The following is a 17,324-nucleotide window of genomic DNA, read 5'->3' as shown; positions in this document are numbered from 1 at the left end:
ATCTCTTCAATGGACTCAAAACGATTTACCCGGAGTGGTCTCTTGAGCTTTGGGAACAGCCAGAAGTCACACGGTGCTAAGTCGGGCGAATACGGTGGTTGTGGAGCAACATGGGTAGAGTTTTTGGCGAAAAACTCACAAAGAACCAGTGCTGTGTGCAAAGGCGCATTATCGTGGTGCAAAATCCAAGAGTTATTGGCCCATAATTCCGGTCTCTTTTTGCGAATAGCTTCACGCAAACGTCGCATAACGCTTAAATAATATTCCTTGTTGACAGTTTGGCCAGTTGGAAGGAATTCGTAGTGCACGACACCACAATAATCAAAGAAAACATTTATCATGACCTTGATTTTTGAGCGACTTTGACGTGGTTGCTTCGGTCTCGGCTCGCCTTTTTCACGGTATTCACTCGATTGGTCGGTTGTATCAGGGTCGTATGCGTAGACCCAAGTCTCATCGCCAGTAATAACTTGTTTGTAGACGTCTTGATAGTCAGAAAACATTGCTTCACACGTTTTAACGCGACGCTCTTTTTCAAAGAAATTGAGAAATTTCGGCACCAAACGTGATTTGAGTCTTCTGAGGCCCAAATGATCCTTCAAAATCGCTTGCACCGACCCAAATGATATTTCAACCATGTCAACAAGGTCTCGAATGGTTAACCGACGATTTGCAAGCACCAATTCTTTGATTTTGTTGATGTGGCGATCATCAATCGAAGTCGATGGTCGTCCGGAGCGTTCCAAGTCATCAACACGTTCTCGGCCTTCTTTGAAGTCTTTGTACCACTTGTAAACATGTTTTAAGACATAGTCTCTTCACCGAAGGCCTTTTGCAACATTCGATACGTTTCAGCAGCAGAAATATCATTCCGCAAACAAAATTTAATAGCACTTCTTTGCTCAACAAAATTAGACATCGTAAAAATCGCCGAATGCACTTTTGGTACTTCAAAAACAAGCGTAAACAAAAAAATATAATTATGAGTTTGACATGTAATTTGGCGCAAATGTTAATGACATTCCTACCAACTTAAAAATAAAAAAGATTGGACGATTCAAATAAGGCGGGAAGTTTAAATTAAAAATTCACCTTACTTTTTGATCACAGTAGTATATGGCGATAGCCGTTTAATTGCAAGCCGTCTCTATTTTAGAAAAATGTTATAAAGAGAAAAAACAACAACCCATGAAACTGAATATACATTTATATTTTAAATAAGATTAAAAAAAATAATAATATTAAAAAAACGTTTGTATGTTCTACGAAAACCGAAAGCAAAATGTTTTAATTTTTTACATCTCAGCAACGTAATTAAGCATTTGCTACTTTTTTAATGAAATTAGTATTTATGTCGCATTTGAATTTTGAAAGTTCCATAAAAATATTTAGCAATTAATAAGTGAGATTTCAGTATTATATATAAACTTTTTTCACTTGTCCGTTAATTTTCTTTTGCCAAAAGATTGCTGTATTGGTTTTAATTCTTTAAAAAGTTTTTTTTCTACACAGTAGTTATAAGTTTCAACTGCTTCGTGATATGCTTTACTATGATCTATCTTATCAAAAGTAAGGGTATTAAAAATATGTTCTAGTACCTCCTTTGCTTGATCAATATTATAATTTCCTTTTACGTCACACAAATAAGTTGCTAACTTCATATTAAAATATTGCCCTGTATAGCCAATAGTTATAATTCCCGCTTTTTCTACCCAATTTTTTGAAGGCAAACTGTTAGAGTTTTCCCAAAGTCTAATAAGACATTCTACATGGTGTTTATTTAACAGTTTATTGACAAAAAGGTGAGCGTATAGCGTGCATGTATACGATTTGTATTGACCTTGTTTATTAAGTAAATTTTCAAACTCTTTATTATTGTTTAAGTTTAAGTTTTCAATATTTCGTTTGAAGCTCACTAAATTTTCGTCAAACTTATTTAAAACAAAAGAGTCAATCCAACAACTCGGCGAATATTCTTCAAAAGAACTTATTTTTTTAATAAACTTAAATACTTCATTAGCAAAACATTTGTTTAGATATCCTTTTCCAAAATTAATTTCAATTTTCTCCTTCCTTAACAAGGAACAAATGGTTGTCTCTAACAGTTACCGCATGCTGTAGTTTTTCAGCAACAAATAGTATACTTTTTATTGTTTGAAGTTTATTATATTTTATCAAGGGATTTTCTTTAATAGATTTATTGTTGATTAAAGTTTTCCATTCTGAGCTCAAATCCATGATTAAATAACAAATAAACTCTTGGTTAACCTGTTGCAACAAACTTTGCGTTGCATTATTGTATTCAACTGATAAGTTTATTGTTTGCATGACATAAAAGCAGTTTTTCTTGGCAATATCATCTTCATCCGATAAACTTTTGTATATTTCTCTTAATGCAAACACTGCAGCATTTCTATTATTCTTCCAACGTTTTGCTCTTTTTATTAAAAAATCTGCTAATGGTTTGCTAAACAGCTTGCCGGTATAACCTATTGCTTCAATTCCTTCATTTAGTGCCCAATAATCATATTCACCAGCATGCTTCTTAGCTTTTTTTTCCAACAAATCTATGTCATCTTTAACTAATAAGTTGTTTTGCTTTTTATATCTAAACTCTTGAGAAATTGAGTTAAATTTTTGATTGATATTTTCTTTGACAACCGAATCAGCATTTATGTAGTTTATAATAGGTAACTCATTTCCATCATCATCGTCTTTATTAATATTTAATTGGTTTTGTGACTGATTACCGTTAAATACATACTTAATATACTTTACCCAATGTTTTTTTTCTATGCTACGGAGAAATTGTTCAAATTGTCTTTGAAATTGTTTTTTAACTTGTTTTTCAAAAGTTTTGTTTTGTTTAAGTTTTTCTTCTATAAACTCATCAATAAAATGACTAAATACTCTTACAGCCCCTGCACCAATTACATCACACTTTTCTCCAAATGCATCCCAGTATGACAACAAATTAGTTTCTTTACTGTATCCTGGAATCATTGGGCCCCCCACAAAACTAAACTGAGCAACTATTGAAAAAATAAATTGAAATTTTGGGTTATAACAGTTTTCAATGACTAACCTTTTAACTAAATCGAATAAATGACCTTTTTCACTTAGAAGTCCTCTTATTATTGCAAGTGCTGAATAAAATTCTTGATAAGTTTCGTGATTAAAGCATAATTTTATACCATCTTTGTCATCAGAAACTTTTAAAAAACCTGTATCTTCAAGCGTTTTAAAAGCCTGTATTTCAAAATTAATGGTTTTTGTATATTTGGTGATATCCTCTCTAATATTAAATGATTGCTTAAGTGCATACAACTCCATAATATGATTATATGTTCCCATTAAGTTGAATGCCATGCTTTTTTCGTAAATTTTATCATGCTTAACACCTACGTGTTTTTCTAAAAACAAGATTGATTTAGATCTTATAAATTCTTGATAAAGGTAAGCAGTATTGCTTATCTCAAGATGTTCAAAATTGATTTCGCACTTCTCTGGCACATGGTTATTATTTTTGACAATATAATTTAAAATATGTGGTTGCAGTAATTCACAAAAGAGGAAACTTTCTAACGGAATACCAAGAGTTTTTAAAGAATTTTTATTGAGTCTTTTTGTTGAAAAACATTTAACTTTTTCAACAAAAGCGCCTATTGCTTTTTCTGATGGTTCAAATCTTTTTAAAACAGCTGTAATGTATTTCGTAATATACTCTTTCTGTTGATTCTTAGTATACTTTGTTAATTTATAGATTGCTAATCTTTCGAATGGTAACAAAAATTTATTTGTAGCATATGGTCTGGAAGTAACTAAACACGAAATTTGGGATTCATTAAATTTTAGTTGAAAAAAATTATTTATCATTGTAATTGTTCTAGCATCTTTTACTTCATCAAAACTGTCCAAAATGAGCAAAACCATTCCTTTTATATGCATATCTGCTTGAAATGCTTCGTTTTCCCATCTGTGATGTATATTCAAAAACGGCTCAAATATAGGCTGATTCTGATTATCGAACTCTAGAAGAGGTAATGGTATGTAAACAACCCAAACTGGGTTTGAAATATTCTCAGATTTTATATGCTCATCTATCATGTTTTTACAGAATGAAGTTTTTCCGTAACCTGCAGGTGCCAACAAAATTGATAATTGACTACCAGTACTTATTTTTTTTATAAAATTTTTTTGTAACCCACGACTTGAATAGTCTACACCTTGTGCAAAAGGTAGATAAACCTTGTTTGGATTTTTAGCTACTTTTAATTTTTCCGTTGAAAAAGTGTCAACAGACTTTAATAAGAGATAATTTGTTTTATTAAAATTTGAAGGTTCAGCTGTTAAAATATATACTTTATTACAATTATCATCGTTTAAATTAAGATTGCGAAACTCAAGTTCGGAAAACAAGTTGTCATGTTTTAATAAAATAAAATCTGATTCTTTCCATTTTTCAAAATCAGTTTCAATATTTTCAACTTCTGCAAATTTTTCCAAATTTTCTTTAAACAAATCTTTTAGTTCTTTTAAAAGATGGTTGTAGTTTACACCTTTTATAATATAATAGGGAACTTTTTTTCTCATAATAATAGACAAATCGTAATATCCTTTGCCGTAACTCATTTCGTTTTCTAGCAGGAACTTGATAATCATGTGCATGTTCAGTTATTTGTGGAAAATATTGAATGTTCTTCATTATTTCGTAAATACTACCTAGCCTTTGATTAATAATATCTTTTATTCTATATTCTTTTCCTGCTAGGGTTATATATTTATTTTCATGTTTGTTATATAAGATTTGAATTTGTTTATCTGACGGTAGTTCAAGTAAATTTTCTTGAAACTTCGTTTTTGATAAATATTCTGAAATATCAAGTTTTTTTTTTGTTAGGATAATGACTTTCATAGATCCAATGTTTTTAAAAATATTACCAAAATTTTGGACTTGTTGTTGAGTAAATACATCAATATTTTGAGTGTTTATGACTACAAACTTTACCACACTACTTTGAAATATTACTTCAATATCACGTATCTTATCATCATAGTCAATATAAATCCATTCATCCTGCTTTAAATTTTTCAATTCTTTAATTGTTATATAAACTATTGGTCTTGCATTGCTGCCTACAATTATCTGAACACTTTGTTCAAGTGGATTTGGAGCTGTTAAAAAATCTAGTAATTTTTTATTTGTAAATCCTTGAAAATCTGACAAATGAACATTAAATTCTTCTTCAAATTTTTTGGTGAGATGATTAAAGAAGAAGCGACTCATGTCTGCATTTTGTAAAATAATCAAATCGTCAAAATTTTTGTGAGTTAAGACACAAGTATTCATATCTTTAAACCAATCAAGCATAAACTGTATGACTCTGGTATATGTTTCTTCAACTCCAATGTTAACCTGACTACCTATTTCATGCTTGACAATTTCAAACAACTGATCAACATTTGGCTGATTAGTTTTAATTATAAATTGATCCAAAAATTCTTCTATGTCTGTATTGTTATTTAGGGCCTTGTGTTTTTTAGTGCCATTAAAAAAGTTTTTTTTTTTTCTTCAGGATTTTCTTTTCTTGTAATTTTTGAATGTTTTTTTATTGCCTCGATAAAATCATCTCTTTTTTTCCCGCGTTTAAATTTAAAGTTTGAAGTAGCAAACGAAGAGGAAAATGCAAACTCGTCAAATTCAATCTGTATATCTTCAATATACTTATCCATTTCTTTGAGCTTTTTATTGGAAAAGAATATAAACTTAGTATCCTTACGTTTTCCATTTGGAAGCTTTAAAAATGGCAGCTTACGTATGGCTGACCACGAATCATAATATTTAGCTAAGCTAGCATCACCTTTTTCAGTTAAAAAATCATTTTTTATAAAATAGTCTGTTTTTTCCGAATGTTTTGCTTGCAATAGAGTAATGTGATCTCCAAAGTCAATAACCAGATCGTCAAACTTTTCGAACTCTTTCGCTTCTGCTATTAAGTAAAATTGTTTTGCTGCATTTTTTGCCCTAACTGCAGAAAGAGTTAAAAGGCCTAATTGAAAAATATTCCCGTGAAACGAACTTTTTAATCCAGCAGCAGTAAGTTTTTTATAGAAATTACCAAGCAGATTGAAGTTATCGTCTGTAGCTGTATGCTTACTCTCCATTTTCTGCAATCACAAAAAACATGAAACATATATTCATAAACTATTGACTAAAATAGGGAAACATTTTAAATTTGATGAAAAAACATAGACCGTTAAAAAAAGAAAACAATTTGTGAAAAATTTGTTAATGAATAGCCATATATATAAATTAATAAATTAACACATGAAAATAAAAGACAAGATCAAGTGGTGTAGATCAAGATTAACTTTGGTGTTAAACTTTACGTCACCTCTTGCATTACAAAAAGTAATACAAGAAGTGGCGTAAGTAATAAAAAGTTGTTAAACTTTTACATTTTTACATAGCAAAATCTATTTAGTAAAAGTGTTTATGTAAAAGGTATTTTTTCTAAAAAATTCTGAAAAAAATTTTTTTTTAATGCTTTTTTAGAAGTATTTTTATTGGGTAACAACATAAAAATATGTGACTTTTTGTATTTTTCTTAAATAAATTCTAAACTATTACAAAAAGAGCAGGAATTTTTAATCTTAATTTAAGATTATAACTTTTACTTGTATTTGATAATTTATTAATTAATTTGATGCATGATCTCTCTTGCACATTTAGCATATACACAGTTAACTGGCGAACATCAAAAGGAAGTTAAAAAAATCACATCTAAAGAAAAAATCATTAGTTAAGGCGCGTTGCGCTTTGAATGTATTTGGAAATTTATTTACTGCTTTCTTTGTTTTACACGAGTAAAGTTTTGAAATTACAAGATAAAAAATGATCTTCCTGAATTTACTAAACACGCAAATCTCTCAGATGATGCTGACATTCTTATAAAATAAAATATTTTGTGAAGAATTCGAATTATTATTGTTAAAGGTGATGAAAGAAAAAGAATTAAAATGATAACTCAATGTACAACAAAATAAGTTGTTGGACGATAGACGAGTAAGATGCACATGCATATTTTCTATTATTAAGCCAAAAAAGTAATATAAAAAAATTTATAGGGAAAGTCAGGGCAAGATGGCGAATGTTTTAAAGGCCTAAGTATTGCAAAGCTATCACTCATGAAGCAATAATACTTTGTAAGTATGTTTATGTTATCAAAATGATTCATTGCCGGCATGAATTTTCAATTTGGAAGTAAAAAAGTTAAAAATGAAATTTAAAATAAAAAGTTCATAAATATGTCGTCTGGTCATGTAACTTGGGCAAGATGACTTATTATGGGATTTCTGCCTCCAGTTTTATAAAATTTAAAAAACTACCAACTACTCTAACTAAAGTAAACACAGTTCGCAAAAAAACATTTCTTAAAAAGTTAGACCAAAAGGACAGCATCCATTATGAATAACCGAAACCGAGGTATTTTTTTTAAGGGCAAAAAGTAAACTTAAGCGTTTAAAATTGCGTTAATAATTTTTAAAAAAACTAGTTTGTGTTTTAAAATACAATATGTAAATACAGTTTCGTTTTCTCCCATTTTTATTTTTTTTGGAGAGTTTTCATATGATAAGCCATCTTGCCCTTTTTCCCATACGCAACACTAAACTGTAACTTACATTTATGTTTAATAATATATTTCAATAATATTTGGTTGTTTCCTAGGTATTACCTCTTTACAACATAATTTTTGTGTAGTCTTGGTTAATCAAGGCAAATTAATCTGATTTAAAAAAAATAACACAACTGCATTATCAAACATGAAGTAGTCATTTTGTAACCATTTTATATACATACATACATGGAATTTTTGTTGTGAAGAATCTTTTCGTTAAACATATGAACGTTAAAAAAATGGGAATACTCTTTTTGTTTAAAAGTTGGTTATTTCAAACTTTTAAAAACCTTCCTACGCCACTATGTGTTTATATATATATATATATATATATATATATATATATATATATATATATATATATATATATATATATATATATATATATATATATATATATATATATATATATATATATATATATATATATATATATACACACATATATATATATATATATATATATATATATATATATATATATATATATATATATATATATATATATATATATACATATATATATATATATATATATATATATATATATACATTTGTATACACTTATGAGTTTGTTTATATAGGTCTTTATTAGCCATTAAAATTGATAAAATGCCAAATGATGCTTTTTAAATAAGTATTAAGCATTATGTTGTTATTCGATGGAAAAAAAACCTAGATCATGTGGTCTTCAGAAGCAAAGAGATAATCAAATATGTGATATTATATTTGATTATTTTAAAGCTTCTATTACATTGCCTCTTGTTAATCTTTTTCTTAATGAACTAAAAAACAGGTCTGATGTTGAGAGCATGGTCTATGTGCTATTCCTGCTAGTTTAACAAACCAATATTTTAGATTTTGTCCATGGAAAGAAAAGTTCCTCATTTTTTTGAACTTTCATAAATCTAATCTATCACATTTCTCATTATTTAATGCTGAATTAGAGTTATGGAGGAGTTTTGATAAGAAAAGACAGAACTACCATCTACTATTTCAGATACATAAAAGTTTATGAATATAAGATGGTTTTCAAACATTTTAGAGGCTTTTTGTATACCTGCTACAATACCAATCACAACTTATGAGAGTGAAAGGTCAATATCTACACTTTGAAGAATAAAAACTCACACAAGGAGTACTAAGTCAGAAAATAGAATGGATTTGCTTTAATGTCTATTCATCAGGAGTTCCTGATATTAACAGAGTTATTGAAATTTTTGCGTCCAAAGGTTTATGATCTTTTGGGGTAACATTGACCACGCAAATTATAGTATTATTTATTCTCATTAATAATAATATAATTATTATTAATGAGCATAATGAGTTAATACTCATTTCAAATTGGCTTAGTCATTATTTATTCTACGTTGATGGTTTTTTTTAAAAATTATTATTTGAAAAACTTATTTTATAATAATAGAGATTATTTATTCTGAAGCTGAATTGTTTTGTTGTTGTTGTTGTTGTTTTTGCAAATTTATGAAACTCATATTTTTCTGAACTCTAAAGATAAGTTAATTAGTGTTCAATAATTGGTTAATGTAATAATTATGTGACTGCCAACTAAATATTATAGTTTATTGAATTTAGAAGTAAGTTAATAAACTGCTTATTTATTTTCACAAGTACAAATTGCAGAGTTTGTGTTACTTATATTTACTTTTTTATAATGGCCATAAGTATAATGACTTGTAAATATAACAAACATAATATTGGAAATTGTATATTCTATACTTTTTCTTAGACCATTCTTTTAAAAGAGTGTATGGAAGCAATTCATTAAGGAAACCCTGATCGTCAAACTTCAGAAAGATTTAATATACCAAGAAGTAGCATCCATAATAAAATGAATTCAAAGCATAAAGTGTAAATTATAGAGTGCATTGGTACACCAACCATATTCACATATGATGAGGAGCATTTATTTTCTACTAGAATAATGGTTATGTGTAATTGAGTATTTCCATTAGATAAACTTGATGTAAAAATGTTAGTTCCTGCTTATTTAAAATTCCAAAATCATACAGTATACAGTACCATTTTTTCAAATAATACAAATGGCGATGATTGGTATTAAATCTTATAAAGCGTTCATAGTTAACACATAAAGTTGCATCAAACATTAAAAAAAGTGCAGTTTTTCTAACTGCAGCTATAAACAAAGAAGAATTAAAATTTCATTTTGAAAACATTAAACATGAACTTGAAGGATTTCCTCCTTGTAACATTTGGAACAATGATGAAATCAATTTGTGTGATGACCCTTGACATAAAAAATTTGTTATGACATGCGAAATGAAGTACCCTAAAAAAATAATTCCCCTCTAAGATGTTTTGTGGATATGATTTAGGAGAAATTTTGCCACTACACGCAGTTTTTAAGTTATTCATTTATTTAAAAGACTCATGGTTAAAACAAGTTTCAAAAATTTCTTGATTTAATAGAACCAAACCTGGTTGGTTTGATAAAGTCAATTTTGAGGATTGATAAATTTGGGCGTTATTACCATACGTAATGAAACAAATTAACAAAAGTATTAGTAGACAATTTTTCCTTCAATTTGAACGATGGTGTTATTATTAACATTTGTAAAAAACATAAATGGAGATGGTGATGTGAAAAAATGACTCCAGATTGAACCAGAAAAATCAGATCGAGCGGATTATGACAGTTAAACAGTATCTAAAAGATAAAGAGAAGTTGACTTAATGTTAGACAAGAGGATGTTTGCTATTGATATTAATTTTTACTGTTTATTTTTTTTCTTAAAAACTAATTTTTATTATTTGCATCTATACTTTATATTAATAAAAATATTACATGCTTTATCAAAATTGGAACAAAGTTTTTTACATCTAATTTTTTTATTTTATATCTTTTCTATCATAGTTCCCCTACAACTTAGTTTATTTATGGATATATGCTAAGCGGAAAGCCACGAAAGATTGAACTTCCGACTAATACAAATTGAGAGAAAGAGCCGTTTTATTGAGATATCATATGGCAGCATAATTTCAAGAAATGGAAAAGTAACTTTACTTAATATAGTTTTTTTTTTCTTTTTTTCTTTTTGATGAAATTAAATTATATTTAAAAATGTTTGTTTATTTTTAGAGAATCGTTCATCATGCGTGAAAAGTGGATACTTATTTGTTTTAACAATTTATTTCAAGTTTCTTAGTCAGCTCGATAATGTGTTTAATAGTAAAAAAACGGGTAAAGTCGTAAGCAGCACAAACAAGTAATTACCAATCGCATAAATTTTTAAAATTACAAAATACAAAACAATAAAAATTTGTATCACAATTTTATTCCAAATAGTTAAAGTGTTTTTAGCTTGTAATATTTGTTATATCATAACATTTACTTGTATAATTATAGTTTTAATGTGTCTATAATATAAAATTTATATTAAAAAGTTGATTTTTAAATTATATGTGAGCCTTTGGAACAGTCCTTTCAAAAAACTTTAGGTTTTTTAAAATCTTATTAAAAACATGCCAATCATGAGTAAACAGAAAGGTTTAAGAAGATCATGTTCACTCTTCAATATTTATATATTTGCGTCACAAACGCGTTATTACATGAACACCTTTATTTGCATAAAAATCTTTTAACCGCAGCATCTATTAGGTGATAATGTACCATGAACACCTTTTTTTTACATCAACGCATTTTTACAGCAACACCTAATAGGTGTTCATATAGTATCACACGTCTTCAGCTTTTTCCATTAACATGAAAACCTTTTTCTGTAACAGTGTGGAGAAAATATTTAGAAGTCGTGGAATCTTTAAGGAAAGTACTCTGCAAAACCTATATAAGACTCAAGTTAGATATGCTATCCAGGCTTGGTCACCACCCCAGGAAAAAGTCAATGCTATTCTAGAGCAAGTACAGCATAAAGCTACTAAAACAATCACGGAAATAAGAAAGATAATCAAGGAAGTCTCCGTCATCTTGGCTTAATTACACTTAAAGAAAGGAGAGTTCAAGTGACCTGATACAACAGTTTAAACTTTCAAAAGCTATTGATCAAATCATATTTGAGAACCCTTAAGTCTACGCACCATCGATTTCCAAATTAGCGTGGACATTATCTTCGACTTAAACGTCAAAGGATAAAAAACTGCAACGAAAGATTCAATTTCTTTACTAATTGCATTGTCAATTATGGAATACGCTGCTTTTAGAATCCATAAGTGCTATATCCGTCAACTCGTCACGGTACATAGGAATATGCTCTGAGCCCTTGCAACTCATCCCTAGAAATTTCTTTGTTTGTTTATTATCAGAAGACTCTTCCTTATTTCAAAAATGTAAAAAACAACTTTTTTCACTGGGGGTCGAGGGAGAAATCACGTATTTTAGGCGAGTGCCTGGTAATTTTGTTGCTCAAGCTAAGTAACTTAGAGCTCTGTGGCATACTCAAATTTTTAGTATCTTAGTACTAGTATCAAATGAGGAAAAAAAAGTTTTGGTAGTTGGAGCTAACTCAACCCCGTCCCGACCCCTAATTGCCCCCTTCCTAGAACTACGTCTCCTAAAATAATAAAATTTTCTTTCAACGGATTTCAAGTTTCATCAAAAAATACTTTTTTGTTTGAGATTTATGACTATGAGAAGTTTAAAATTCCACAAACTTACCCCCTGAAATAACTTTGAATGGTCGTAACTTTTAAACTAGGAATTTTTTTTTTGGTGAAAATTGAAATCTGTCGATAAATTTCAACTTATTTTAATAAAACACAAAAAAAGATTTGAAAAATTTGTTTTAGGAGTTATACCTGAGGGGTGGTTCACAAAATTGCATTAAAAAAAACATGTCTGCGAGCATTTATTTGAAAATTGCAAACTTAATTATTAACTTTATTAATTACTAACTACTATTGCTATCTCAGTTATTACTATTATTAGAATTTAATTATTACAATTACTATTTCAAATATTTAATAATAAATGATTAAAATAATAACTCCTTACACGCGTTGAATTTTGAGCTGAAAACATGCTTTTGGTCATTAAATTGAAATTTAGTTAATGGGCCGATATATCATGCCAATATTATAAATGCACATCAGAAGTTTTTATTTGAAGCATTCATTTAAAATGCCTAACCATGCGAAAGAACACGTTGATTGTTAAATGCTTGTTGATTGTTAAAATGTTTTCCATTTGCTGCTTCAGGAAATGCAAGACTTTAAGTCCTATAAATAATGACGAAAAAACGTATACAAATCTAAATAAAAGGAAAAAAAAGACTATTCAAACCATATCAAAATAATATTTAGGAAAGATTATTCAGCTAATAACTTAAACCTTCTTACCATGCTTTGCTCAAAGTGTTGAAAAAAGCTTGCTGAGACTGACTCTTAATTCACTATGCGACCGTGTTATGAAGGTAAAATATAGATATTTATATATAATATACTTTAGTTAAAATTTTGTTACGTTATTATGGGAACAATAGCTACTAGACATACGCCATGAAATTTAGACCTGAATACCAAAGTTATCAGAGGCAAAAAACTTGAATGTTTTATATGTGAAAATGGGCGCAAATCAAAAATGGAAAAAATATTGGCCCCTATAGTTGAATATGTTTCGGGAAAACCTGTTTATAAAGGTGGCAAAGACGTTTCAAATAAATCTGCAAAAAGATTTATTTGTCCAGATTGCTATGTTCAAGTATCACAAGGAATTCCACATCCCTGTACGAAGTTAGAAAGAAAAAAGAATTTGACGGCTATTGTAAGATCAACATCCCCTACAACGCAAGGAAAAATTCTGTCCAGTTTTATTAAAGGCTCGACCACAAATGAGTCAGGGAACACTTTAGTTTTGAAAAATTTTGGTTCAAAGCAACTTGTTGTCTCTGTCGGAAAGACTGAAGTTAAAAAACCTTTCTTTTCTTCGGATAAATTGAGCAAACTTCAACTAAAACTACATACCAGGTAAGGTTTTGATACTTAAAAAGTTTTTTTTTATAATTTACTTATGAATTTAAAGCCAATTTTTAATTAATTTTGTTATGACTTCTAAGTAATCGCAATATAATTGAACTTGCACACTTTCTGAGAAGTGAAGGAGGACGGAAAAGTGTGGAATCTGGTTTCCACATTAAACTGACTGAGAGAAACCAGGTGATTGGAAAGTTATTCAATGGTGATAAATTCCCATTATTATTATGAGTAAAAAAAAGAGATAAGTATTCTATTATCAACAATTTTTTAAAATAACTAGAATGCAATTTGTATCATTCGTTTTGAATTTTTATTCATCAATAGTTGGTAGAAAAAGATACTCCTATGGTGTGTTGCAATGACGTTAAAGAGCTTGTAGCAATGGTGCTTCATCACAGACATCAAGAATCAAATGATGTTGATATCAAATTAGGTGTAGATGATGGGTAGAGATTCTTTAAAGTTACTTTATCAATCACCCAAGAACTAGAGTTTGAAAATAATAAAATCCCAAATAAATTGAGAAAGTGTGACGGATATGCGTTCAAAGATTTCAAAGATACAAGTATACATAAAACTATTAAACTGGCCATTTTGCCTATATTAAACAATAAATACCTTAATCTGCGGATAATTTTGAATAAATTGAACATTTCTTCCTTAGATTACACAGTATCTAAAGATCTAAAGGTTTTGCTTCAAATGGTTGGAAAACAAACTGCAACACCCTAGTCCGTTTTGCATGACCTCATCTCCTATTTTTCAAAAAGCTAATCATTTTTCTTTAGAATCTTTGTGTAGATTATACAACCAATGGATATATGATGATACAAAATAAGGAAATGCAAAAATGTTCACATACGTTGTTCAACCACCTTAATTAATATGAGATAAAAATAAACAAATTATAGAGGTTGTAGATATTCCCAGTCTACATATACTTTTAGGTGTTATAGACAAAATTTTTAAAGAGATTTAAAAAAATTTGTTTGAAAAAAAGGAGCGTGGGTTACAGTTTTTCAACCAATATCTGTCTACAATAAACACCTGCAAAGTATCCTGCCAAGGGCAGCATCGTTTGAAAGGCAACGCTTGCAATAAGTTGCTTAATAATATAGGCAGCCTTGGACTATTTTTTCAGGAGTCCAGCCTTGGAGATCCCGCATCCAACAACATTAAGGTACTTAAAACAAAGTCCATGGCTGTTTCGGAAAATCATTAAGCTCTACTTTTGTCAAAGGTATAGAGCAGTTCTCTACGAGCTATAGAAATCTAGGGGCTACAATTCCCTTGAAGGCACATATATTTGTGCAACATATTATCGAATTCATCGACATGAAAGGTGGAGTCTTCGGTATGATAATTAAATTTTAAGTTGGACAAAAAGATTAAATAGTATTATTTAATTATATTAATAGTAATTAAATACTTATTATTACAATAATACAACAGTTTATGCAAGTTTAAACTTGCATAAACTATGACAATTATTCATTAAATAGACTAAAACTTATTTTGTGCATTTATATTCTGTAGGCTTGGGTTACTGGACCGAACAAGCTCTTGAATCCATTCACCAGGATTTCAATCAGTTTTGGCGAATTAGAAAAGTTGGAGAACACAGCCCAAACTATATTGAAGCGCTTAAAAACGCAGCTGTTCCTTACCACGGCGTTTTTTTAAGGCGATAAATTATTTGTAACTAATCTTATTGGATCCTTTATACCCTAGTGTATGGTTCCTTAAAAGAATTTTTCAAATTTTTTTTGTGTTATATTAAACTAGATCAAAATTCATCGACAGATTTTAAATTTCATCAAAAATAATTTCCTAGTTTAAAAGTTACGACTACTCAAAGTTATTTCAGGGGGTAAGTTTGTGGAATTTTAAACCTCTTATGGTCATAAATCTTAAACGAAAAAATATTTTTTGATGAAACTTGAAATCTGTTGATAAATTTTGGTCTAATTTATGATAGAACTTAAGAAAAAAAATTATTATCTTAAGAGACGTAGTTCTAGGAAAGGGGGCAATTAGGGGTTGGGACGGGGTTTAGTTTGCTCCAATTACCGAAAGTTTTTAAAGTCATCCTCATTTGATACCAGTATTAACATACTAAAAATTTAAGTATGCAACATAGCTCTTAGTTACCTATCTTGAACAAAAAAATTTTTAGGCACTCGCCTAAAATACGTGATTTCTCCCGAGGTCCCCGGTAAAAAAAGTTGTTTTTTACATTTTTGAAATAAGTAAGAGTCTTCTGATAATAAACAAACAAAAAATTTATGGGAATGTGTTGCAAGGTCTCAGAGGATGTTCCTATGTACCGTGTCGTTCAAAGATAGTGTTTACAAATTAAAAATCAATATAGATTAAAGATCGGACACACGAGTGTCTTTTCATTAAGTATGAAAGTGCCTGATGTGGCACTTTCTTATCAAAATATATAAATGCAATACATGCATATACAATTGATTTCTGAAATACATAAACTCAAACTCAAATGTAAAAAGTTTTCTTTGTCACTTATGGCACTTTGAAAAGTGAAAAAGATTTGGAGATCAAGAAATATCAAACGTTAGTGTTATAATAATGGTCGAGTATTAACCTTTTGCTAATCTTAAACTTATTGTGTTGTATATGAACAACATGTATTATATGATGTATGTACTCTAATGAATTTTTATTGAAATAAAAATTATTTATTAACTTATATTGTATTGCTAAACTGATATTATAGCTTAAAATTGACAGAGATAAAAACTGGTTAAAACTGACAGAGATAGCTTAAAACTACATTCAATTTTTATTATTTGTATTCTCTTTTTAGGTAGATAAACTTCGACTTTTTAGGTAGATAAACTTCGACTTGTTTTCAACTTATTTTTCCGGCTTTTTATCAAGGTTCTCCTTTTATTTAAATGGTAAAAATTTTAAAAAGTATTGTTCATTACTAAAAACAACAAAAAGAAAAACAAACAAAATGAACGAAAGTCACATAAATATGAGCAACGGTTAAAGCTGGCCAAATAAGCGGTTGCAATGCATGGACCTGCATTAAACGGTGAGCAACATTTGATTTAGCCCATTCTTGTTTGCCGATGGTGGGTTGGTCATGGCACCGATGATGGGCCATGAATGGACTAAGCATGGAGAGCTTGCTGGGGTATAAATTAGCTGATGTATGTACTGAAGTTCTATTTTATCAATCTTAGTTCTGTCTAATCAATTTCGAGATTAATGAATGATTTTTCATTTCATTTAGATAAAATTCGAGATAATTTCATTTTTTGAGAGTTTTTTTTTGAGATAGGTATGCTTTCTCAAAATAAGATGTAATATTTTCATTGTTATTGTTTTAAACCTCATATAATACTTGGTTTTTAAAAAGCATTTTTTATTAGTTTATAATTTTACTTCATAACGTTTTATTACTCCTTAAACAACTGTCACATTTTGATTTGTATGATATACTAAAAAAATTTCTCCTTAATTGCATTTGCTTTGAAATCATAGGGTTGTCAGATATCCGGTTTTACAAAGGAGAACACATTAAAATCCTTTATTTTTAAAGGTTCGGAACTGTATTCTGCTACGTAAAAACCGGACATCTAGCAACCCTTTGTAAACATGATAAAATGTCGAAAAAATTTTTTGTATTTAGATTTGTTTTTCCTC

General features: G+C 29.0%; 1 protein-coding gene and 1 long non-coding RNA gene across 3 annotated transcripts in view; one reads left to right on the top strand and one right to left on the bottom strand.

Moving 5' to 3' along the window:
* Positions 1–1,189: 1,189 nt before the first annotated feature.
* LOC136085937 (uncharacterized) overlaps positions 1,190–17,324 on the bottom strand; it is a 34,424-nt gene continuing 18,289 nt past the window's right edge. For both annotated transcript variants that reach the window (XM_065807916.1, XM_065807915.1), the window contains exon 2: positions 1,190–6,168. In XM_065807916.1, the coding sequence (XP_065663988.1) occupies positions 2,059–4,668 (2,610 nt within the window). In that variant the 5' untranslated portion in view covers positions 4,669–6,168 and the 3' untranslated portion in view covers positions 1,190–2,058. The remainder of the gene's footprint in view (positions 6,169–17,324) is intronic.
* On the top strand, positions 9,351–10,983 carry LOC136086582 (uncharacterized). The gene is made up of 3 exons (XR_010641445.1): positions 9,351–10,393; positions 10,573–10,712; positions 10,798–10,983. It is a non-coding gene; the product is annotated as an uncharacterized LOC136086582 (long non-coding RNA).

Source organism: Hydra vulgaris, chromosome 10, assembly GCF_038396675.1.
Source record: "Hydra vulgaris chromosome 10, alternate assembly HydraT2T_AEP".
Lineage (NCBI taxonomy): Eukaryota > Metazoa > Cnidaria > Hydrozoa > Anthoathecata > Hydridae > Hydra > Hydra vulgaris.
The sequence above is the reverse complement of the archived record's forward strand: the minus strand, read 5'-3'. Positions and strand labels throughout refer to the sequence as shown.